General features: G+C 37.3%; 1 protein-coding gene across 2 annotated transcripts in view; it reads right to left on the bottom strand.

The window, feature by feature from the left end:
• Window positions 1–411: 411 nt before the first annotated feature.
• The window catches only part of LOC129938575 (D-beta-hydroxybutyrate dehydrogenase, mitochondrial), a 123,507-nt gene continuing 97,639 nt past the window's right edge, over window positions 412–26,279 (bottom strand). For both annotated transcript variants that reach the window (XM_056046214.1, XM_056046215.1), the window contains exons 7-8: window positions 981–1,082; window positions 412–889 (exon numbers count right to left, since the gene is read on the bottom strand). In XM_056046214.1, coding sequence (XP_055902189.1) covers window positions 728–889; window positions 981–1,082 — 264 coding nt within the window. In that variant the 3' untranslated portion in view covers window positions 412–727. The remainder of the gene's footprint in view (window positions 890–980; window positions 1,083–26,279) is intronic.

Genomic DNA, 26,279 nt, shown 5'->3' with positions numbered 1-26,279 from the left:
AGCAGCAGTTAAGAGAAACATATGGTGTTTGTTTCAATTATTCACTCTTGCTTTCAAATACATTTTTAGCAAGAGTTATCGCATAGACCTCTGACAGAAGTTGCCAAACTTACAGTTCCTCAACAATAAAACCTTTAAAAACAATTTTAAAAATTGTTAAAACATTTTTATGAACTGAATTTTAAATCATTCAATATTAACAAAATAGCAAATAATTTCAAACAGGCAGTTGTTAGTATCGATTAGGCTTTAAAACATTTTACAAAGAAAAAGAAAACAAATATTATTCTTTTATTATAAAGCAATGTATGTAAAGTTGTAAACTAACCTTATAAAATTGTAATCTTATTACAACTCTATGAATTGAATTTGAAGAATTGAGCAAAAAGAAAATCAAAACAGAACTTACTAAAAAAAACTAACTTTATTATTCAGAACAGTTAACATAATAAAAAATTATTTAACATTAAGTTATTTTAAAGAAATAAATATTTATGCAAACTGTGTAATCTTTCTAGATAAAACAATAAGACTTTAATCGAAATACGTATACGTAAATATAAGTCTGAACTTGACGTCCCTATGAAACAAATTTATTCTTTTCGTATATATTTCATTTAAACATTAAATTATTAACAAATGCGTTCTCTAAGTGTAAAAAGCAACCATATAAATATTAAATCATCATCTTCCCAAATAAATAACTAATCATCAATCGGATGTTGCCTTACTTCTTGGCATATAAAGCCTCATATAATCCCGTTGGCAAATGTTCGGCAAGGAAGATTTGAAGCTTTTCGGTTCCAGTGACTGGGGTGTAGCGAGCCATTGGGAAAGTGCGTGTAACAGCATCAATGAGGACACGAAGAGTGGGTTGGATGTCAGCAGACTAAATTTTTTGACATAAAACAAAATAATAGAAAACACAAACATAAGAAAAAATGGTGGCAAGTTTCTTTTTCGACATTTTGTGTCCTTACTTCTTTGTTGTAAGTCTCCATTGACGTCATAGCAGCCTCATAGTAATCTTCACCATAGATTTTCTTCTGTTCGTCAGATAATTGTTCCCACATTTCCTTGGCCTAGAAACAAATATTTTTTTTTTCAAATTTAATAAACAAAGAATAAAACTACGAAATACGTGAATAACTGTATAGAGTATTCAATTATACTCTTGTGTTAATTTTAACAAGAAAAAATCAGTCAAACATTCACACAAACAAACAGACGACGACGAATACGAAGACGACGACTGAATTTTTACAAACTGTTGACCCAACAAGTGCATATAGCTTAAAGCAATTTCCCCCATCAAGGCCACATAAGCCACCCGAGAATGACGAAAACGGCGAAGGAACTGTGTATTCAAATCTTTTTCCTCCTAAATTATCCCCACTGAGAATTGCAATCTTCAAGAAAAACAAGAAAAAAGGAAAGCAACTCCTTCTCGTCCTCCTCCTCCACCTCCTCATCGTCAGCAGCACTTAACCTATGATTGTCATAAATTATGGAAAAGAAATCCTGCTATACTCCTACCAACATTCAGAAGTGAAAAACTATTTTTGGTCGCTTTGCTTTGCAAACAAAGCGACTGCATTAAGTTTAAACTACATAAATCCACTATATGTATAAAAATATCCCACATTGGGCGCCAGTTTCTTAATTCTCCTTATTCTCTTGATTCAGTTCTGTAGGCGCGTTCATTGCTTCTTAATCGTAAGGAGGAGCGCTACGACAGAGAGGATTGAAACGAAAAATCCTTGCTCGAGCACATAACTAGGCAAGTGAAAGTTATTAAGAATAAATCCTTAGGTCTATGTACCTGGGCTGAGTCTACATTTAATTATTCGAACGGAGGATATAAACTATTCTGAGCGCAATGGTGCGAAAATAACAGGAAAATATAAAATAATGAATTGACAAGATTTTCCGCAGTGGCGATGTTGTGTTTGATTGTTAAACAATAGGGAGCTTTAGTTTTGCTTTGGTGGAGGAATGAAGGGATGTTGGGGCTGGTAGCTTGGGGCATTGTTCTGAAGTCCTTTTGCAGTGAATCGTTGCAGAGTACCTATTCGTATAATGCTGTTGTATGTGTCATTTCGTATGGTTTTTTTCGTTCGGTCTTGAAGAGTGTTTAAGCTTGTAGGAAGGTTTGTATATTTCCGCTTCGTCGTGGTCGTGTGCTTCTATTGTACAAGTATCTGCTGCACCATCACAAAAAGCAGACGATGACATTTTGTTGGAAAGTCATGTACAACCTCAAGGCAAATTGTTAAAATAGCTGGAAAGAAGAATCCCAAAATCTTTCTGTGAGTTTTCTGCTACTCTTCTTGCTTTATAAAGTACCTTCCGTACCCAACCCTGCACCTATACAAGTTGCTGCTGGGTGAAATGCTGACAAAAATGAATAAGATCTCTGCGAAATATATCTTGTCATAGGGACTAACAACGCAGAGGGTAAGCTGAAGTTCACTGGGTTTGAGTTAAATGGAAGCCAAACGATTTTTTGTGCCTTTTTATTCTTAACAAAAAAAGAAAAACACTTCAACTTCAAGGTCAAGATTAACTTGTTGTTGTGGATATTGATTTTTGTTTCTGTATATATTAACGGTTACTTTTTTGTGCTGATGAGAAGGTGAAACTATTAAGGATAAGAGACAAAGTTTTGAAAATTAGTTCCTAAATTTTGTTGGGTGTTATAAATCGTCTAATGTGACGGCTCACAAAACTAAAGTGTTATGTTAATGTCTTTTGGTGATTTAAAGTACTATTTTATTTAAAAACATTTTTCTGAGTTTGTAAGTAAATTGGTAAGATTAAATTTCTACTGAAGTTTTTCAATAAAAACAATTTGAAGCAAGTTGTTAAAAATTTTGAATTGGCCTGGAGATATTGGAAATGAATGACTTTTAATTTGTTTGTCATAAATAAATGTCATTTCAAGCACGAAAAGAACATCTCTTTAAATGAACTTTGAGTATCTTTCAACATGGAGATACTTTAATGTTTTATTTATCTCACAATTTTCTTTAAAAACGAACAGAAAGATATGAAATAACATAACAGAAAATGTTCGCATTACAACACCAGCTAAAATTTTAAGAACGTATCCATCTTTTAAGCTTCTTCGAGCCCAGCTATATGGTAAAGCATATTCTTCAAAACCCTTTGACTACAAAAGAAATTCAATTCCATAACCAACAAGCTTTATTCCTAAACCGATCTCAAAACTCTAAGGATTTTTAAAAGATTACGGGAGAAACCAATTGAACAAACTTAAGAATTGGTATAAACATAACTTCTGAAAACCTCACTACACACTTTAAGCTTATGTTAACAAGAGATTCTATTCTAAATTTTTCTTAAGCTGAACTACTTCTGTGTTGTGAGACATTAGACGTACAATAATGGAAAAAATAAATGTTGTCATCGTTAGTTAAAAAAATGAAAAGGCTCCAGGTGAAGGCGGAATACCATACGATTACTTAAAAACGGAATTCCTTTTTTCCATAATACCTTTTTACACAACTTAATTTAAAAAGCGTGTGATTTTCCAAATGTTCAAATGTTAGAAATTTGCATTTAAGAATGCACAAGCGTCCACTGGTTTTTTTCAAAACCCACCTTGTCACTATCAACTCCTACACTTAGATCCCCATGGTGATGGTGGTTCATCCAGACGTTAGAGGGGTAATTATCTATAGTTCCAGTAGGGTTTAACTAATTTGTCAACACCTTATAGGGCTACTACGATATATTCGATGCCAAGACCTGTAAGAAGTGGTCATGCAGGCTCCCACCCCTGGAGTTAAATCAAGGACCTGGTCCTTCAGTTTGAGTGTCGTGCGTCAGGTTGACTTCCTGTCCTCATAAAGAAAACCCAGTTGCGAAGCACCAACAAGCCTCGGATACGGACGGATTTACTGTTAACAACCCACGGAAACGAATTAAGGACAACGAACTTTGTATATGCATATGGAATTTTAGATCCCTTAACAGACCACGTGCAGTCAAAGAATTAGCGGAGGGCCTAGACTCCTTTAAAGCAGACATCACCGCCATCCAGGAAATACGATGGGCATTAAGGCTAAATTCAGCATTCTTCATTAGCCTAATATGCGCACACGCCCCACAGGAGAGAAGGATGAAAACACCAAGGATATGTTCTTTTTAGACAAAACATATGAGTAGTGTTCCAGCTACATTATTAAAATTGTTCTGGGCGATTTTAATGCCAAGCTTTAGGAAGGGAAGACATCTTTGGTGGAATAATCGGGAAAGCCTGCATGACAACACTTCAAATAGCGGATTCAGGCTAAAGGATTTTGCTGCGGGTAGCCAGTACTCGTTTTCCACAACTCAACATCCAAAAAGGAACTTGGAGTTCTCCAGATCAATCTACCGTCAACAACATTGCCCATATTGCGATCGACGATAGACACGCTTTCAGCATCACGGATGCCCGAACTTTCCGAGGAGCTGAGATCGACTCTTACAACTACCTGGTTGTCGTCAAGGTAGCACTTCGGGTTTCCAGACCGAAGACAGAAAAAGATACAACGTCGAACGGCTACAATAGCAAGCGATCGCCAAGTTCTTCTCCGACTGAGTCACAAGTAACATCGAAAGCAAGTGGCAACATTGCTAAGATGCAATCAGATGCTGGGTTTCAAGCAACCACCAACAAAGAACCCTTGGTTTTATGAGAAATATCGGCAGGCAATTGTAGCCAATCAACAGGCACACAAAGTGGTGCTGAATAGAAGGACGATAGCTGCTCATGAGCTCTATAAGCAGAAGAGGCTAGAGGAACACCAACTACTAAAAAGGAAAGAGAGAGAGCATGAGAAGAGGGCGGTTGAAGATGTTGAAAGGTTTTAAAGCAGTAATGAAGTTTGAAAGTCTTATTAACAGGTGAAATGAAATTCACAAGTACATATACTTTGAACCGAAGGCTGCAAAGACGAATGTGCAAACATCATAGTGGAAAGGCAGTTAATGCTGATGATATGGAAGAACGACTTCCCGAGACTGTGTAACGGTGCCGACCGAATTTCGCTGTCATGTAGTATGACCCGTTCAACAAAGACATTGAAAGCCTACAATCCCGTCTTGCTGACTTAGACGAAGTAAAGATTGGCATGTCTAAGCTAAAATCCAACAAGGGCGCTGGTGCAGAAGGCTTGAATGCCGAGCTCTTCAAACCAGCTGAAGACTATTTGGTTAGAAGCATGTACCCACTTATCTGTAAGATAAGGTTGGAAGAAAGGATGCCCGATGAATGAAATCTCAGTATTGTTTGCCCGATCCTGAAAAAAGGAGACCCTCTTAACTGCACCAACAATATTTAACATCGCTTTCAAACTCTTCTCTTCAGACTAGGAAAGTCCACAGTCGATCAAATATTCACATTACGCAGATCCTGGAAAAAACCCAAGAACACCAAATTGACACCCACCATGTTTTCATCAATTTCAAGACCGCATATGACAGCATCTACCGGGAAGAGCTGTTTAGAGCCATGTCTATTTTTTGGACTCCTTGCCAAACTTGTCTGTTTGTGCAGGATGGTCATGGAGAATTCACGCTTTTCCATAAAGCTGTAAACAACTTAAAACAACCTTTCGATGTCAAAAAAGGTTTTAGACCAGGTGATGCGCTGTCATATGATTTTTTTAACATCATGCTTAAAAGAATAGTGCAGAGCTCACACGTCAATACTAGAGGCACTATCTTTTAAAAGTCTGTCCAATTACTAGCATATGCTGATGACATTGACATAGCCGGAAGAACTCAGCGTTATGTCAATATGGCTTTTGTGAGTATTGAGGCAGAGGCGGCAAAAATAGGTCTAACGTTTAATGAGGGCAAAACAAAGTACATGTTGTCATCATGAAAGGACCTACAACACCGACGTCTCGTTCAAAACGTCACCATCGACAGAAGTTACTTTCAGGTAGTTAAGGGCTTCGTCTACCTAGGCTCCGCTATGAACGCAGAAAACAACAACATGCTAACCGCTGTTTCTTTAAGCTAAGAAAGCAATTAAGTAGCAAAGCCTTCTCTCGAGGGACCAAAGTGTCGCTTTGTAAGACCTTCATCAACACCGTCCTTCTAGACGATGCAGAAGCATATAGTATAAAAGAAAAGTTCTTCATATGATCTACGGTCCCATATGCATAAAATGGGAGTGGAGAAGAAGATGGAACGACAAGCTAGAAGGGTAAAAGTCCAACGACTAAGATGGCTGGATAACATAGAGCGCATGGAAACCAATGATCTGGCCCGGAAAGTCTTCGAATACACACCCACAGGACAGCGCAGTAGAGTAGACCGTAGATCAGGAAGAGCGCACAAGTGGAAAGTCACCTAACCCAACTTGGCGTGCGAAACTGGAGACATCTAGCTAGAGAACGATCTAGGTGGAGATGTTTGTTGGGTGAGGCCCTAGTTCAAACAGAACTGTAGCGCCTGACGTGATAGATTGATTTGAAGTTGGATTTCAACTAAAGCCATCAAAAACTTTAGAAAGGGTACAATTTTTAACTTCTCATAGGAAGTTATTGTAATGGGTCCGATTTGTCAAATTAAAAATTTTGAAATTTCTCGAAGTTTCAAGGTCCCTAGAGTGGAAATAAAAGATTTTTAGATGTCTGTGCGTGCGTGTGTTCGCGACGATTTTTCGTCCTCCATAGCTCAAAGAACCAAAAACTCTAGAGACTTGAATTAAATTTTATATAATATATGTATTGTAGCGTGATATCACAGAAGTATATTTTTTGAAAGAAAATGTGTCACCTCCAAAATTTAAGAAAAATTTTAAGAAAAATCAAATTGACAGTTTTTTTTATAAAAAATAAAAATCTAAAAAAAACATTACTCAAAGTTCGTAAAAATTGAATATCGATTCAAATATCTTTTTAAAAACTTGAAATTTAGGCTTTAAAATTTGTTTGTCTTATAAGAAATATTGTTTTCAACATTCTGAAAAATGTTGAGAAAAATCGAATTGAAAGTTTTTTTTTACAAAAAATAAAAAACTAAAAAAAAATAATAAAAGTTGGTAAAAATTGATTTTCGACTCGAATATCTTTTCAAAAATTTGAAATATTGGTTTCAAACTAATTTTATCTTAAAAGAAATTTTGCTTTTAACATTCAATCAAATTTAAAAAAAAATCGAATTGACAGTTTTGCTTACATCTTTTATCATTCCTAAACTTATATTTTCATTAAACTACCTTAAACGATTAAATAACTCAAGGTTTTGAAAATAATTCCCCAATTAAATTTCCCTTGAAAATACAAAAATCGGTCTCTATTATTCTTTATTATTTTAATCCATTAAAAACAGCTAATGAGAATAATCACAGAGTATTATCCTCTCCGGGCTTATAATTTTACAAAATTGAATTGTTGATGTGGATGCAAATTAATGTACCAAACAGGATTTCTACTTTCAAGCTGTATAAACCTCTATACACAAAACGTGGTGTAAAAACACAATGTTTTCACTATTTGCATTTTATTAAATTTGTAAAGATATTTGTTGTTCTATGTTGTAAATGAGATAGATATTAAAAACAAATAGTACCCGTGGTGTGATGGTAAGTGCCGAGGACTGTCATTCTAGAGGTATTGAGTTCAACTTCTACCTACAGTTGTAGCCTCTGGCTACGATGTGACAAATCCTCCATGAGTTATTCTTGTCATAAAAAGTGCTTCTTCAAGTTAACCCTTTTAGTTCGACGAATAAACTTTAGGTCCACTCCATTCCTGACAATACTCGCACCCAAGAACGGTTTAGAGTCTTAAGTCTCTTGACCCCCAGTTCTCTATAGCATGTTTATTTATTAAAATGTTCGCGGTACTTTTCTTTCCCACGTAAATGTTTATTTGTGAAAATGAAATAGAACAGGATTATGATCAACATAAATATCCTAATACTTTTCTTTGTGAATTTTTAATTTATCTACCTTAAATATTTCATCACATTTTATATTTTATTCAATGTCATTCTCTCCCTAAATTGTATAAGTCAACAACGTCACAAAAATCATAAATTCCATAGATCATCATAAGAACACAAATATAATAAACCTATAACCAACAAGAACCTTCGCGAAATTGCGTCACGTGCTTCATCTGTCTATCTTGAAAGTACAATGCCTTAACGCCAATGCCGCGCCGCCTGAGAACATAAGATATCTTTTCTTTGTGGCAATTTTTGTAAGTGGGTTTGGCTCGGGTGGGTTTTGGGCATTGTAAGAAAGTGAAAAGAAAAAGAAAATTACATTGAACCATGTAATTTGATACACAGCTTCAAAACATTTTATTTATTTTTCTTATTAATTTAAAATATAAAGTTCAAGGATTTTGAAGGATATCACCCGAAACAAAATATTTTGTGAAAATCCAAAAATGACTAACCTAAAATTTTCTTGGAAAAAGATGATTGTTTATGAATTGGAATCATGTGGGTCGAAAATAATTTTATTCTAACATAGGTGCTATTAATTTGTTACAACGGTTCTATTTTGGAATCTTATAGAAGTAGAAATAATGTTAATTTATATTTTTAAATGTACAGCAACAGAAAACATAGTTACAAAGGATGAACTTAAAAGTTGTGGCTAAGCCATCACCCTGGTTTGAAATTTTAAACGTATTCTAAAATTAATTAAAGATTAAAAATTTGTAGATTTTTTTCAAAAAAATACAAAAAAAATTCCGTTCTATTGTTGATGTCAGTTTTCCAAAGTTAAGTATCCTCTGCGGTCAAAAATATTGGTCTTATTCTTAATATATGAAAGGAGTCTTAAAAGTGTGAAGAATTGTTTAAACTTGTCACCATAAGGGTTAATGGTTTAATTGTGAAGATAAGGCCACACATCTTGGTTTGAATATTAAAGATATTTCATCATTAAATAGCGAATCATGAAAGTAGTTTCTTTGGTTAAGATGATAGTTTAGTTGACTATACAATATCCTGCTTTCTGACTCTTGGGCTTTAGTTATGAATGCATTTCGGGTGTTGTTTTCCTCAGCTTGCTTAATGTGCTGTAGTTGGTTTTGCAAATTATTAAGGTTGTTCATGTCTAGGACTAAGGTTTCTAAACAAGCGTTTCCTATGTTTTTCCACCTAGTATACCACCAGTCCCAATTCCTTATCTCAGTTGAAAATAGTTTGTTAGCAATTTTTGAGTCATCATGTTATCAGCCGGCCCAACTTAAGAGTGCTTGTTGGTAGTTTTTCTTTTTATACTCATTACTCCCTCAAACGTGATGGTCATAAAAAAGAGCTGTTTTAAAAAAATTGTATACTTTACACAAAACATATTAATACACGAAAGATTAAGGAAACTTTGAGAACCTATTTCTTTTTTTAAGATGTTGACTAAAAGGCAGTCTTTTATTCAACACATTTCAACTCCTTTTTCAGTTGCATTGTGTAAATGTATTTTTCTTCCAGTAGCTTGACAAATGATTAATCATCAGTTACCTACGTTCTGGAGGCTCAGAATAAAAGAATAATTAACTCAATAGGAAGCTCTTTACTCCTGTAAGTGTTTCAAATAAATGTGAATATGATGAACTATTTCAAACTATAGAATAAGGCATTTCTGTTTACAAGGTCAATCGATGCTTTGAAGTCAACAAACAAGAAATACGAGGTCTTAACCGTACTTTGACCGGTTTAACAATTGAGGAAAATACAAATACCTGACTCCACAGAATATTTTTGCAATATTATTCAGAAATTTTATTCATGTGTAACTTTCTACAATGTCCGAAGGAACTTTTAATGCTTTCTTAAAATTACTTATTTACTTACTTGTGGTGGCGCTACAGTCTTGTGTGAACTAGGGCCTCACCCAACAAACTTCTCCAACAAGCTCGGTCCCTAGCTAGATATCTCTTGTTTCGCGCTCCAAGTTGGGTGAGGGCACTTGTGTGCTTTACATGATCCGTGGTCTTCTGTGAGTGTGAATTTAAAGACTTTCCGGGCCGGAGCATTGGTTTCCATGCGCTCCACGTGACCCAGCCAACTTAGTCGTTGGACTTTTACCTTTCTTGCTAAGTCTGTTTCACTGTGCAGCCCTACAGCTCATCGTTAAATTTTTGTTCCACTCCCCTTCCATGCATATGGGACCGTAGATCACGCGAAGAACTTTTCGTTCGAAATGAACCAAGGTGCTTTCATCCGCTTTCGTCAAAGTCATAGTCATAGAGGGCTTTGCTACTCAATTGCTTTCTTAGCCCAAAGAAACAGCGGCTAGCAAGAGTTATTCTTCGTTTGGTCTCAGATTCTGTCATATGCGGCCTTGAAATCGATGGAAAGATAGTGGGTGTCGATTTGGTGTTCTTGGGTTTTTTCAAAAGATCTGTCGTAATGTGAATATTTAATCGACTGTGGACTTTCTTGTTCTAAAATCGCACTGATAAGGACCTATCCGGTCGTTGACGATGGGTTCTATCTCTATTGTTGGTGCAGTTTAGAGGGTCTCCTTTTTTCAGCATTGGGCAAATAATACTGAGGTTCCATTCATCGGGCATGCTTTCTTCCGACCGTATCTTACAGATAAGTTGGTGCATGCTCCTAACCAACTTATCTCCAGCTTCTTTGAAGAGCTCGGCATTCAAGCCATCCCCTCCAGCGGCTTTATTAGATAGCTTAGATATGACAATATCTACTTCGTCTAAGTCGGGAGGACGGGATTGTTGGCTTTCGTCGTCTATGTTGCATGGATCATCCTGCCTGACAGCGGAACTCGGTTCATTGTCGCCGTTGTACAGTCTTCAGAAGTGGTCCTTTCATATCCTTAGCATTGACTTCATTTCCACTATGATGTTTCGACTTTCGACTTTGCAGCTTTCGGTTCTAGGTTTACATATGTACTTGTGAATTTCGTTTCACCTGTTCATAAGACTTTCGAACTCCATTCCTGCTTTTTTAAACTCTCAAGATCTTTGATTGCACGCTCCTGATGCTCTATTTTTCCTTCTTGGAAGTCGGTGATCTTCTCTCCTCTTCTACTCATAGAAGGCGGCTTTGCGTGTCTGTTCTTTGACCGCATTTGCCTGCCGACACTCTTCATCAAACCAGGGGTTCCTTGTTGGTGGCTGCTTGAAACCCAGCACGTCCGAGGCAGCTTCTCTGATTGTATCCTGACAATGGTGCCACTGATTTTCCACTCATTGTGTTGGCGGCAGAGATTTTCGAGAGAACTCTCTTGTAACTCGCTCGAAGAAGGATTTGGCGATCTTTTGCGATTGTAGCCTTTCGACGTTGTACCTTCTCCCAGCATCTTCCTGTTCTTCCTTGAGTCCTTAAAGCCGAAGTGCTACCTTGGCTACAACGAGATCATGACCAAGTCGATGTTAGCTCCTTTGAAAGTTCGGACATCCATGATGCTGGAAGCGTGTCTTGCGTCGATCGCAATATGGTCAATCTGGTTGACGGTAGATTGATCTGGAGAACTCCAAGTTCCTTTGTGGATGTTGAGGTGTGGAAAACGCGTACTGGATACTATGACGTTTCGCCCCGCAGCAAAATCTATGAACCTGAATCCGTTGTCGTGCAGGCTGTTTTTTCAGATTATTCCACCAAAGATGTCTTCCCTTCCCAGCTTGACATTAAAATCGCCCATTACAATCATAATATCGTAGCTAGGACACTGCTCATATGCTTGGTCTAAGAGCTCGAAGAATATATCTTTGGTGTTGTCTTCTTTCTCTTCTGTGGGGCGTGCGCGCATATTGGGCTAATGTTGCCGAATTTAGCTTTGATGGAGATGAGGCGCTCATTGATTGACCTATAGCTCAAGACTTCTTGCCTAAGTCTGGCTCCAATGACAAAGCGGCATCTAAATAAGCGCTGTTGGTTTTCGTGAAAGTAGTCACCATAGTAAATTTCGCAGGTTTTCATTCTCTTTTTGCCCGGCCCATCCCATCGTATTTCCTGTATGGCGGTGATGTCTGCTTTAAAGCAGTCTAAGTCCTCCGCTAATTCTTCGGCCGCACGTGGTCTGGTAAGGAACCTAACATTCCACGTGCATATCGGAAGTTCATTGTCCTTAATTCGTTTGCGTAGGTTGTCAACAGTAAATCCGTCCGTATCCGAGGCTTGTTGGTGCTTCGCAACTATGAAGTTTTTACGTGGCCAGGAAGTCACCCCGACGGCACAATCCCAACCTGGAGGTCAGATCCTAAGTATAACTCCAAGGATGGAGTATAACTCCGAATAAGTCGTAGAAGCCTTAAAGGTGTTCACTTAGTAGTTCAACCTTACTGGAACTGTAGACGCCACTGTTGATTCCATTTCGGGAATTCCTCCGCTGTCGTCTGAATAAGGGGAGGTGTCTTAGTGGAAACACCTCTCCCTCCCTCTCTAGTTCACATATTATTGTAGAAAAAATTTGTAAGCGATGTTAAGTAGACTTAGTGCAGTTTAGAGAGTCTCCTTTTTTCAGGATCGGGCAAACAATACTGATGTTCCATTCATCGTGCAGACTTTAGGATTTTCTTACTTTCCGAAAAACATATTTTCACTATGAACAAAGTAGAGGTTCTCTTTTTGTTTTATTAAAGTATCTATTTTAATTTAATGCAAGTAAAGTCAGAACTCATAAATCATAATATCGTAACAATAGAAAAAATAAATTTCAAATGAAAATGTTAACAAAATGATTCCACTCAAAAAGAATAATAAGTATAATAAGTTATATTGTCTGTTTCAAAAACGATTTAGGTTCATATTTCAAATTGCTCATTTTGATTGCAAAATTGTTTTATTTTTTTTCTCTCTACAAAAAATGGTGTGCTTGGTGATGATATGAAATTTTTCGCGAAAATGATAAATCGTATAAAAATACTCCACACAAAAAGCCTACACACAATAAGAGAAAAGCGTTTAGCCAAACCATACCCAAGTGTCATGTCAATAAGTTCAGAGTCTGAATAGGATATAATTTATGGCCTTGCCAAACGTACGCAATGTGTGAAAAGCATAGCAAATCGTTATTTTCGAAATATTTTCGTTTAGAAATTCTCATAGTTGAGGCCGAAAATTCCATCAAGTACCAGGAAGTTGATTACCATCGATTTGTCACCTTATTTTTCGCCATCGGATTTAACAATCTGCCAAGCAAAGCAGTGCTGCTTACAGGTGAGCCCATCACAAAATAATTAGCATCACGAACGAGGAAAAAGGAACGAAAGCGGAAGGAAGAATAATGTCGCTTGAAGTTTTAAAAAACGAACCTTAAACGATTCCTCTTCCTATGGAGACACGTAATTTAATTCGAAAAACACATCGGATGTGGTGAATTGTCATTTTTCAATTTATATTTTTGAAATTGGAGTAAAGAAAAAATGTGGGGTGAAAAATAGGAGAGCTTTTCATAAATAACCAAAAAGGAATTATTTTCACGAGAATAAATCCCAAAAGGCCAATTATTCCTGTGTTATGAGCCTTTCGAAAATAATCATCATCATTATAATAATACGTGATGAAAAATTTGTCGAACCCTTTTTAAGTGTTTACAAAAGCAGAAGGTCACATATTTTTACAACATCGGAAAGCTTTTGTTATTCACAAGTGTGCACATGAATATCACGTACATGGCTTGAGCCTACACCTTTGTTTTTTTTAAAGAAAAATTTGAATTTTTAGCTTCAAGAAATTGATTTCTAATCTATCAAACGGGGAAGTAAATTATATTTTCAAAAAATCAGTATCAAAGTTTAGCTTAGGTTAAAGTTGCTGTCCGTAATAGAGTAGGACACACTTATCCAGTTTAGTGGCCCATTGTGATACCACATGAATCTTAGGGATTTCTTCTAAGCTCAGTGAAACTAGTTTGAGTAGTTTACAAAACGGGAGAAGCTGATTATGCTAATACGATTTCGATGGTTTAAATCGTTATAGAAGAATTCCCCTAGGGAATTCTTGCATTTTAAAGCTAGAGCAGGGCATGTACAGAGAAGTTGAAGAACTTAGTCCTCCTCTTTCTCGTCCATACAGCTTTTGCAAAGTCATTTGGGAATACGACTAGCCGCTGGGCATGCCAGTTATGACACCGATTATCGAGCTTATATGCCATATGCTTAAAAGATAGCAAGCACCTTGATCGCTTTAAATCTAGTGCAGGCCAGAAGTTTTTTGAGACCTGAAACGTGGTAATTTTATTCCACCTGATGTTTGCCTACTTTATATCATCTTGTTTCAGCAAGTAGTGATTGATTTGCCAGCATTTGCTAAAAGTGAAAGAATGGGTTCTACTGTCCCGTTCCTGGCAAGTTCGTCTGCCTTACAATTTCCTGGAATGTCTTTATGGCCCGGCAGCCTGCAAAGGTGAATATAAAGTGTTGTGCCATCACCATTCGAGATGATCGACAGTAATGGATTTGTAGAAACAGAGTCCAGAGATTTGATAGCCACCAGACTACCTGAGGAAACACTGATATAAGATGTTGATACCATTGATATTCTCTAAACAAGTACAAGACTTCTTTTTTCGCCAAAAGTTCCGCCTGGAACACGCTACAATGATTGTGAAGGCGGAATGAGAGACTTAATTTCAGTCGAAGGTAATTATGACCTGTGATCAGATCATACTCCAGTGATTCTATCACAAAGTGAATTGGAAGTACTAGAAAAAAGAAATCCAAAGCTTGTAAATAAGAAAACAAAATTGGAATGATTTTAGAGAAAGGCTTAGAAGTTTTATGTATTTAAGGTCTCCCATGGATACAATAGAGAAAATTGACCATGAAGTGGAACAATTTATTGCTGATGTGCAACAGGCCACTTAAGAAAGTACTCCAACATTTTCTAATAGAAGACAAAATGAATTAAAATATCCTTTAGAGATAAGAGAGTTGATAATAGAGAAAAGAAGAGCTCGAAGAAAATGGCAAAATACTAGATGATAAAACAACGTTTAACCGTATAAGCAACAATCTTAAAAAACAAATTTACAAATTCAAAAATGATTCACTCAGTACATTCCTAAGGCATTTAACGACTGATGCTTCAACTGATTTTCCGCTATGGAAAGCAGCCAAGCGCCTGAAAAGACCGCAGTTGGGAAATGGGTCGTAAACCGAAAGAAAAAGCTAACCTTTTCGCTGAACATCTTGCAAATGTTTTTAAGCCATACTCATCAAACGCGGCTGAAAATAGCTTACAGTTTGTTGATAAGATAGATGAAAGTGAAATACCAATTGTGAGAGTTAAAGAAATAAAAAGTATGTGTTAACATCAACTACCAAATAAAAAATCACCAGGTTACAATCTAATTACTGCTCAGGTTATGAAAGAAATGCTATTGAAAGCCTTCATAAATCTCCAATACATAATTAATGCATGCCTTAAGCACTGGTATGTCCCACACCATTGGAAAATTGCTGAAGTAATTGTCATACCAAAGCAAGGTAAACCACTAACAGAAGTGACGGCTTACAGACCAATATCGCTTATACCAATTATGGCAAAAGTTTTTGAAAAACTGCTTCTGAAGAGACTTAGCAAAATCATAGAAGAAAGGTTAATCCCAAACCATCCGTTTGGCTTTAGAAATGAACATTCCACGATAAACCAAGTTCATAGAATATCGGAAGTAATAGAAAAAGCATTAGAAGAAAAAAAAGTATGTTCAGCTTATTTCTTAGTTGTTGCTCAAGCTTTTGACAAGGTTTGGCATGAGGGACTTGAACTGCAAAGGGATCTTCCCAGGCAGTACTTTGAAATATTAAAATCGAACATCTCAGACCGATTGTTTAGAGTAAGATAAGATCAAGAATACTCGGAATTGAATAAAATAGAAGCCGGTGTACCACAAGGAAGTGTCCTAGGTCCTACCCTGTATTTACTATACACAAGGGATATTCCAGTTGGTAATCACACCATAATGGCTACTTTTACAGATTATACCGCAATTTTGGTACCCGACAAATGTGTCTCTAAGGCAGCAGTAAAATTACAAAATGCAGTCGACACAGTGAGAGCTTGGACCGAAAAATGGCGTATCAAACTCAATGAAACAAAATCTTCACATATTAACTTTACAAATAAAAAGATAAACAATATTTCAATATTCAATAATAATCAAGCTGTACCTTACGCCAATACGGCCAAATACCTTGGACTTTGGATGCAAAGCTTAAGCAGAAAGAGCACATCAAAAAGAAAAGAACTAAACTTGAAATACAGAAAAATGTACTGGTTACTTGGTAGCAACTCTGATTTATCAATCCAAAACAAAATAATGCTGTATAATCAAGTACTACAGCCTGTTTGGAACTTCACCTTGGTACATAAGAAATACCGATCTACATCGTGACTTACAAATAGAAATTGTTACAGAAGTTGTTGAAAAATACGCTGTATCGCACAACCAGAGACTGCAAAGAAAGATGTGGAAGGTATAGAAATCTGGCTTAAGAAATACGGAGTTGCCAATGTTGTCCACTGCGATGAAGCTTAGAGGAGAATAGCAGAGCTTGCAGCTGTTGGTTTGCTAAATATATCAAGAGGTGTTAGGTAGAGTAGGGTGTGAAGTACCCGCAGATGGGGTCGAGCTAAGCGATCCGCTTATACATAGACAAGCTGAACATTGGACTTTATTTATTTTGTGGGGGCTTAAAGATTTTTCTAAAGCAGACCAACATACTGACACACCGTTTATTAAAATCGGCACCCAGGTGCTTAGCATCCTCAAATAACTTAAATGAGATTCCTTTAATGTAGGGAGGGTTAACAACGGGAATTTTGAATTTCCTCGAAAATAGGACTAATTTGGATTTGTGTGAGTCATTAAGTATAGGTTGGTCTAATCCATTTTGTAAGAGTTCTTTTAAGGTGTTAAGATGCTTTCCTGAAATCTCTAAAGCAATGTCACCCGCATAGGCATTCACAGGATTTCATTTACCCCTAGGTTCCAGAGAAGAGGGGATATGACATCACCTTGCGGTGTCCCTCTACTAACGAGTCTTCTATCAGAAGAGTTGCCCAATTTGGAGTTAATCTGTCTGCTAGTCAGCATTTAATGAATTTACTCACCAAGCGAACTGTCTACGTTAGAAGATATGAGTGCAGATGTGTCCACGTTGTTAAAAGCGCTTTCAATGTCCGGGAAAGCAACCATCGTGATTGAGGGAATATGCGATCGTGCGTAATATTGTGTGTACCGCTGTTTCCACTGATTTATTTTTTTAGTAGGCATGTTGAGACGTGGACAAAAGTCTTGTATCAATACTTGCCCTTAAGAAGGAATAATAATAGACTTATAGGTCGTACATCTTTAGGGTTGACTTGCGAGCATTTACCTACTTTGGGTATAAAAACAGCTTTATCGAATCTCCATGCCAATGGAATATGGACCAGATACAGACAGCTGGTAAAAATTGCCTTAAAGATTGGTGCAATTATGACTGAAGCTTTTTGTAGTTCGGCTGATGCTTCGAAGCTGTTAAAAGCCCTTTGCACCTGATCCCTTGTGATTAGAGAACTACCAGGAAAGTTAGTATCCAGTAGTAAGTTCAGCGATTCTTCACTTTAATTTGTCCAGGAGCCATCTGCTATTTTCAGACAGCTTGGCATCAATGGATTAGTTGAACGAACTTTCCGTAGCCTTGGTGCCTTAGAAGTTTTTTTTCTATCGTGCCACAGAAGGATCGCCAGGAAGACCGCCAGAAAGATCGCTTAGTGCCTTCTTATAAATTCTTAGGATTTCTTTGTAACAATCTTAGTGTCATGTGGCTTTGGCTAGGTTAAAGATCTTCTTACATTCTCTTCTGAGCTACTCGAGCTCTGAGGCCCACCATTGTGGTTTCCTATTTCCTTTTATGAGTATAGGTGGACAAGTAATTTCTAGCTTTGTTGTCAAGTTCATTAGCGTTAGACGAAGGACTAAATAGTCGAGGTTTAAGTACACTTTGTAATGTATTCCTGTATCTAGCCCAGTCAGTTTTCCGATAATTTCAATAAGTCAATATACTAAGGTGTTCATCTACATTGATATTGAATTGGGTATAAGAGTGTCTATGATCAGAGGGCGAGTGTTCTTTGTATACTTTGTAGTCCAAGATTATATGGTAAATAGTATCGAAAACAGTTTCAATTTTCAATTCAATTTTATTTGTATTTCAAAGCTTTTACATTGTTTTGGTATCTGCCTTATGGGCTTGTCTGCAGAAGACTGTGTACAAAAGTTTATAGGTTTTGTTTTAAGTTCTTACTAAAATTAAGTCTTATAATTTAACTTTTTTTAGCAATAGCTTTTTTGACAAAGTCCGAAATTTTTATACTTTTCATATTGCTTTTGGTTTCTTCTTCTGGTGTTAAAAATTGTTGGGTAGGTATTTATAAGTTGAAACGTTTTCTATCAAAGTCAGGCAGCTGTCTTCCTTTTGTAGATCAAGGTGATTCATTGTTCTATGTAAACACTGAACTTCGTGTACTGTTATTTTTATTTTATGTTTTAAAATGTGTGGTGGATGAATATGCATGACTTTAGTTTTGTGTGCATTAATTATCAACCCATGATCATGGCACCATGTAGTGACAGCATCAAATTCCTGTTGTATTATTTCCTCTGCTATTTCAACGTTTTGGTTGCTCACTACAATCGCAGTATCATCGGCGTATGCATATCCCGTACCATGTGTTAAAACTGAGAGCAAGTCATTTACGTATGTTATAAATAGCAGTGGCCCTAACTTTGATCCTTGTGGGACTCCATACGCAATTTATTCTTCTGTGTTATATTTTTCCATGATTTTAACTTTGAACATTCTTTCTTCAAGATAGTTTTCAAACCAATTCAGCAAGGAACCTCGTACTCCAACTTTTTCCAACTGCCTTAAGATATTTTTGTGACTTAAGGTATCGAAAGCTTTTTTAAAGTCAATGAATACCACTATTGAGTTCTGGTTTTTATCCAGACTTGTATATAACTTATTTGTAAAGTCTCCAAGCAGTTCCTTGATACTCTTGTTTTTTCAGAATCCAAACTGCTTCTTTTCTAGAAGCTTATACTTCTCTAAATAATTGTATAATCTTTTCGAAATCACTTCTTCAAGAACCTTATCTATCGATGAAAGAATGGATAATGGCCTTTAATTACTTGTTTCACTTTTCGTGTCGCTTTTATGCATAGGTCTTACTATTGATGTTTTAAACAGGTTTGGAACTGTCGATTGTTGGAGCCTTTCTTATTCTCAAGTGTGTAGTGCATAGCTTTAGCCTACACATTCTTACTTTTTAAAGAAAGATTTTGATTGTTGGCTAAACGAAATTTATTTCTCATTTAATAGAAATTGGGAAAAGGAAAGGATATTTTCAAAAATCAATACCAAAGCCATCTCGTAAAATTTGCATCTTCAAAGAAATTGTCTCTGATGGCAACTGGATAACTTGGAGATTACTTAAAGCACTGCTTAAGTCTCAAACTGTGGATAATCCAAACATGATGGCATTTAGGCGAGAGTGAATAAATTTTCAAATCAATGCAAATAGAAAATCAACTCAATTAAGATTTAATAAGTTCTGTTTGTATACCTTTACTTTTTCCTGCAAAATCCTTAATTTTTCTAATTAAAATCCTTTTCTCATTAGGTTTGTTCCATGTTCATGATGTCACGGTTGTTTTTAATTTTCTGGGATTTTATTTGTTCACCATCATAATCCACTTTCCTCTCTTATGGAAAAGCCAATTAAGATTCGATTGTTAAAGGGTTTTAGGTGTTTTGAGGCACTTACTATTTATAGAAAATCTTTTCTCACAACGGAAAAGGGCAGAATTTTGCTGAAGACAGAGAAATTATGCAAACAAAGGATTTAAATCCTTAGAAAAAGGAAAGGTACGAATTTAATGTTGTTGATGGGAATAAGAAAAGAAAAGAAATTCATGCCCACTTTAACTTTCTTTGTTTTTGGGAGTTCTCCTTTTTCTCTCTGTGGAATATGGAGGTGGATTTGGAGGTGTATGGTATAGGAGAATAATTTAAAAGGAAATCTCCCGAACCCACAAGTAATCAGGCGAATATTTTCTGTGGGACTTTATTATTGTGCTAACCAAAATAAAATTTTAAAAGTGAATTGGTAAGTTTTCTTTGGCTTAGTTCTGTGTGTGAATTGAAAACAGTATAACGACAAGTTGAAAATTGACCTTTTTATTTTGGTAAAGTTTTCCAAACAAAAATTAGAACATAATAATGGCAAATTTTGTGTTTGTTTTGGTTTATTGGAGGAGAGGAAAATGTTTTTGTAAGTCGAAGGAAGTTTTGTTGAGAAAGTAAGCTTCATTGGCAAATTTACATCGTATCATTGGCTTGGAAGATGACCATAGTAAAGTTTGAAAATACGGCTACGGATGGGATTATTTGAATCGTTTCAAATTTATTTTTATTTCTTATGTTGACACGTTAACAGAAATTAAATGGTGTTTTTGACTCGTTTTATTGATTTTGTGCCTCGATTCTTTAAAATTTATTAGTTAGTTAAGTTTGGTTCTATTGACTTCAAAATTTTAATACTTTTCACATTTTTCTTAGTCTTTAAATGGTTTGGCCGATGACCGTCTACAAGACTGACATTTACATTTTAATTTTATTAAGAAAAATCTAAAATAACATTTTTTACATTACGTAAAATTCGTTGAATATAAATGTTCCGTATCGTAAAGTATTTGCATTATATTGGAATAAGTCTTCATGACCTCGTTTTCCATTTACCAATTTTATGGTTTCCTCTAAACTGAGAACATTACTTTTAAAACATATCTTGCGGAATTCTTTCAGACTTGGACAAACTCCCAAAAAATGGAACACGTCTTCACGTTCTCTTTGATTAAATAGAACACACCTCAGAGGAAGATTTGGACGGTGAGGAATAAAGTTTAAGCTGAGGAGTTCACCTCTGAGTTTAAAGTCAGATTGAACTGATCTGCCAAGAAGCAGGTGTTTTTTCCCAAAAAGTGGTTAACTTACTGTAGTAAGCTGTATATCCTCAATTAACTGATCGTACATCCTGTTTCCAATTTTCATTAACAAATCACCAAATTTCAAACTAAGCGATGAAAGGTTATTTTCACTTGATATTGAAAAAGTTGTTGGGCAATCGTTCGGCATTTTATACCACTCACCTACACATGCTCCTTTAGAATTAATAATTTGACCTAGTACAAGCCTCGGAATCCTGTTTTATAGCATCTCCATAGTGTAATTTGAGAGTATTCAAGAAAAGGGGGCCTGTTCCTCTTTCTAGGTGCAGTATATAGTTGGGAGTTCGGTCGTACTCAGCAGTCTTAAGGTACTTTTGATGAAAAAACGGAGGATTTTTTATACTGCATCGAACGACTTGTATCCCCATACTTGCGCTCCGTAAAAACGAATAGCAGTTAAGGTTGTTCAAAATCTTTATATTTAGAAATATGTGAAACGACTTTACTCAAATAACAGCTTCTCCACACGTTGCACATTGCACGTTTAGCTTTTGCTCGGAGGTGTCTATCTTTTATATGGAATCCAATCTTTTTTTATTTTCTTAAAAACACACACATTCTGTGTGCGTCAAAGGATATTTAAAACTATTTCACATCATGTTTAGTTCTTCTTGGACACACCAACAACGAACAAGGAGACCCCAGTAATGACGCATACCACGATGTGCACGGATCTTCTTCAAACACTGTAAACCATCACGGAGTTTTCAGTCGAATGATGAGGAAGTGTATTGCTGGTACTTGCCATCGACAACATCCCTTTGTTTGTATAGTAGCCAGTTAGGGATTTTGTGGTGCCTTGGTTTTTAGATGATGGTGACAATTTTGTCGTAAAAAATACCTATAGTTGTGAAGCACCAACAAGCCTCGGATACGGACGGATTCACTATTGACAACCCACGCAAACGAAATAAGGACAACGAACTTCCGATATGTATGTGGAATGTTAGGTCCCTTAACAGACCAAGTGCAGCCATCCAAGAAGTGCGATGGGATGGACCGGGCAAACGCAAACTAAAAGACTGCGGTGTATACTACGGCGAGAACAAAGACAGCATCTATTTGGGTGTGGATTTGTTGTTGGAACTAGACTCAGGCAAAAAGTCTTGAGTTCCAACAATGTGAGCGAGCGCATCACGACAATCCGCATCAAAGCTTAAATCGCGAACATAAGAATAATATGCGCGCATGCCCCAACAGAGGAGAAAGATGAAGACACCAAAAACATATTCTTCGAGCTCTTGGACAAGATTTTAATGCCAAGCTAGGAAGAGAAGACATCTTTTGTGGCATAATTGGGAGATACAGCCTGCACGACACCACCTTCGAAAAAGGATTCAGGCTGGTGGATTTCGCTGCGTGCGAGACGTTCTGGTAGCTAGTACGCAGTTCACGCATATTAATATCCACCGCGAACCAGATTGACCAGATTACGATCGACGCACGGCACTTCTCCAGTATACAGGATATCCGAACATTCCGAGAGGCCAACATCGACTCGGACCACTACCTCGTATTAGCCAAGGTACGGCTATGGATATCCCGATGCAAGCCAAAACAAGGAAGTACTGTGAGAAGATTCGACGTTAGACGGCTACAATCGCAAGAGACTGCCATGTCCTTTTCCGAACCTCTTAAGGAGTCCTATGCTGCCTGCATTAAGCATTGAAAACCAGTGGCAACATTGCCTTGCAGCCATCAGAGATGCCGCATTTAAAGTGCTAGGTTGCCACAACAGCGAAACCCTTGGTTTGACGACGAATGCCGGCAAGCGCACGCAGCGAAACGAGAGGCGTACCAAACGGCGCTGCACAAAAGGGCTAGAGCGGAGCGAGCTCTACGAGCAGAAGAGGTGCGCGATCGAGGAGAAAGAGGGATGTCACAACAGAATTGAGGTTCGTAAATTTTACAAAGAGGTAAAAAAAACCTCCCAAGGGTACCAACCACGTACCGAAGCCTGTAAAGACGATCAAGGGAACATCGTAGTAAAACCGCAGTCGATGCTGAAAATATGAAAAGATCACTTCTCCAAATTATATAACGGCGATGACGAACCATATTCCGCTGTAAGGGAGATAGAACCACTCAACCTCGGCGACGCAGATCAACAATTCCGCCTACCCGACCTCGACGAAGTGAAGATAGCTATATCTAAACTTAATTCTAACAAAGCTGCTGGAGCTGACGGCATCGCTGCCAAACTATTCAAAGCAGCAGGCGATGACTTGGTAAGGAGCATGCACCAACTCATATGGAAAATATGGTCGGAAGAAAGCATGCCCGATTCATAAGAAAGGAGATCCTCTAAATTGCGCCAAATACAGAGGCATCAGTCTCCTTAACATTGCGTATAAGATCCTTCCTGCAGTATTATGTGAACGTCTGAAGCCATTTTTCAACAACCTGATTGGTCCTTATCAGTTTGGCTTCAGACCAGGAAAGTAAAAATTATTCACACTACGTCAGGTCTTGGAAAAAACCCAGGAACTTCAAATCGATACCCACCATCTCTTTATCGATTTTAAAGCCGCGTATGACAGCATCTATAGGGAACAGCTCTACCGAGCAATGTCTAGTTTTGGCATCCCTGTCAAACTTATACGTTTGTGCAGAATGACTATGGAGAATGCACGCTGCTCTATCAAGGTCGAAAAAGATCTCACCGATGCATTTGATGTCAAAAAAGGTTTTAGTCATGCGACTTCTTCAACATCGTTCTGGAAAGAATTGTACAAAATTCTACCGTCAACACTAGAGGCATAATCTTCCAAAGGTCCATCCAATTACTCGGATACGCAGATGATATTGACATAATTAGAAGATCAAAGCGTGATGTCAGTGGAGCGTTTTTGAGCATTGCGACGGAAGCGGAGAAGATGGGTTTAGTGGTCAATGAAAGCAAGACCAAGTATATGCTGTCATCAAAAAAGGACACTGAACAACGACGTCTTGGACAAAACGTCACCATGGACAGCTATAACTTGGAGGTAGTTACTACCTAAGCACCGCTATTAACGGAAACAACGATACCAGCGCTGAAATCAAACGAAGAATAGCTCTTGTAAATCGCTGCTTCTTTGGACTTAGAAGGCCATTGAGAAGTAAAGTCCTCTCTCGAGCATCTAAAATCACCATCTATAAGACACTCATCATACCAGTTCTCATTTATGGTGCTGAGGCCTGGACCCTGTCAAAGAAAGAGGAGAGCGTCTTAGGATGCTTCGAGAGAAAAATTATTCGGGTGATCTCTCGTACGTCTCGTCTCGTACGCATAGATGGAGAATGGAGGAGAAGATATAACTACGAACTGTACGGGCTGTAAAGTCCAACGGCTTAGATGGCTAGGTCATGTAGAGCGGATGGACATCAACGCTCCAGCCCGGAAGGTCCTTGAATTCAATCCCGAGGGACGGCACAGTAGAGGAAGACCGCGACTCAGGTGGCGCACCCAGGTGGAAGAAGACCTCAACCAACTTGGCGTGCGAAATTGGAGACAGCTAGTTACGGACGGAGCTGTCTGGAGACGCATTTTGGTTGAGGCACAGGTCCGCCCGGACTGTAGTGCCACCTTATGTAAGTAAGTAAGTCATTTGAGCACTCTCCGGCGCGTTTCGTGAGATCAAGGTCGGCCCTCTTGAGTACAATGTTGGCCTAACGATTACTAGCACCCTTGATGGCAGTCATAACGATGATCACCTTACGTTTACCAACAATGTTCGTATTCATGATACGAAGGAATGTGCTGAAACTTTGCAGGAATAACGAGAACATTTTGCCTTCAGAGTTCACCGAATTCAAGCAGAAAAAGGAGAGATCCAGGTTCGAGGTAATCAATACACTCAGATACTTGTACTTCTTAACTATTTTTACGACTTATCTCCCACCAACGCTTCTAAATACCATTATTTTGGACTTTGATGAATTAACTAATAGGTTCCAGATTTTCCAATAGCAATGTAGTCTATTCATCGTTAGCTGCATTCCGTCTATAGATTCGGCCAGGGGCCATGAAGATTATATCGTCAGCATGTATGAGACCAGGAATGGATTTTCCACTAAGTACTATACCACCCCTCACTGAGTTTGTTAAATCTCTTATGTAAAGACCAAACAGTAGGGCGCTTAAACTGTATCCTTGCTTAGCTCCCATTGAGGTCTGTAACTCATCGAAAAGCTGTTTTCCATCCCACACTCGTGCCACGTTTTACTTTATACATTGCTGTGATGAGCTTGTATAAGAGAGCTTCCCTAGGAATAGATTCGAATGTTGTCCCAAAGTCTTTTTGCCATTCTTCTTGTAAATTACGGGCTATATTCGCAAAAGAAAATATTTGATGTTTAGTGATTTTTTTCTGAACCCTCCTTGAAACTCAGTTAAAATGACCTTGCTTTCAATCCAATTGGATAATTTAGTATACAATACTTAGCTAAAGTTATCTATCTAAATCCGAGGTAATGATGTTAAGAAATGGTGGAAGGTTATCTAGTCAAGAAAATTGGACATTAAATGCAGAAAGAATTCGAATTGGCTCCAACTATACTTATTAAGGAGTTTTTCTTTCACCAAAGATGTCAATGCAACCAAGAACAGCATAAACTCGATGTGGAAATGCTTTCTAGCAAAAAGAAATATCAACTTTAAAACCTAATGGAAACTATTTTAGGCTTTTTGTAAAGCTATTCAAACTGTGGTACTCAGATCTAGGGCTTTGGAATGTTCGAAGAAGTGGATAAACTTCAGCGCTATTTTTTGAAACGAATTTTAAAATTGCCTACATTTAGTCCAACTTTTTGGCAATGGAAACTGGGGCGAAGGACGGACATTACTATACCCTTGATCTTCACCTCAGATATATATCAAAAACAATATTCAAATACAGTGCAACAATACTACTGGATCAGCTAACAAAAATACTTTTGAGGGAAAAATTGTTCTGCGTAAAGGAATTGAACAATCTTAGATATTGTTTTGGACTGATCTATTTCTCAAATTGATTGAATCCAAAAAGGCAATGATCTATTGCGGCTGGAATCAGAAGGTAAAGAAGAAAACTAACGTTGGGCTTCTGAGAGCAGTACGTGCCTCTACAATCATCTGGATCATTTAAGAGGAAAGATTTATATTAACGATGGTTTCGAACTGAACAAGATCACCTGGATTTTAAAGGCAAGATGTGATTTAATCAAGTTTAATGGAAACGGATTTGGCTAGAACGAATCACCATCATGTACTGTGTGCAGCTTAAGAGTGGAAGAAAACATCCAGCACTTC

This window comes from Eupeodes corollae, chromosome 1, assembly GCF_945859685.1.
Source record: "Eupeodes corollae chromosome 1, idEupCoro1.1, whole genome shotgun sequence".
Lineage (NCBI taxonomy): Eukaryota > Metazoa > Arthropoda > Insecta > Diptera > Syrphidae > Eupeodes > Eupeodes corollae.
This window is presented reverse-complemented; position numbering and strand designations above follow the sequence as displayed.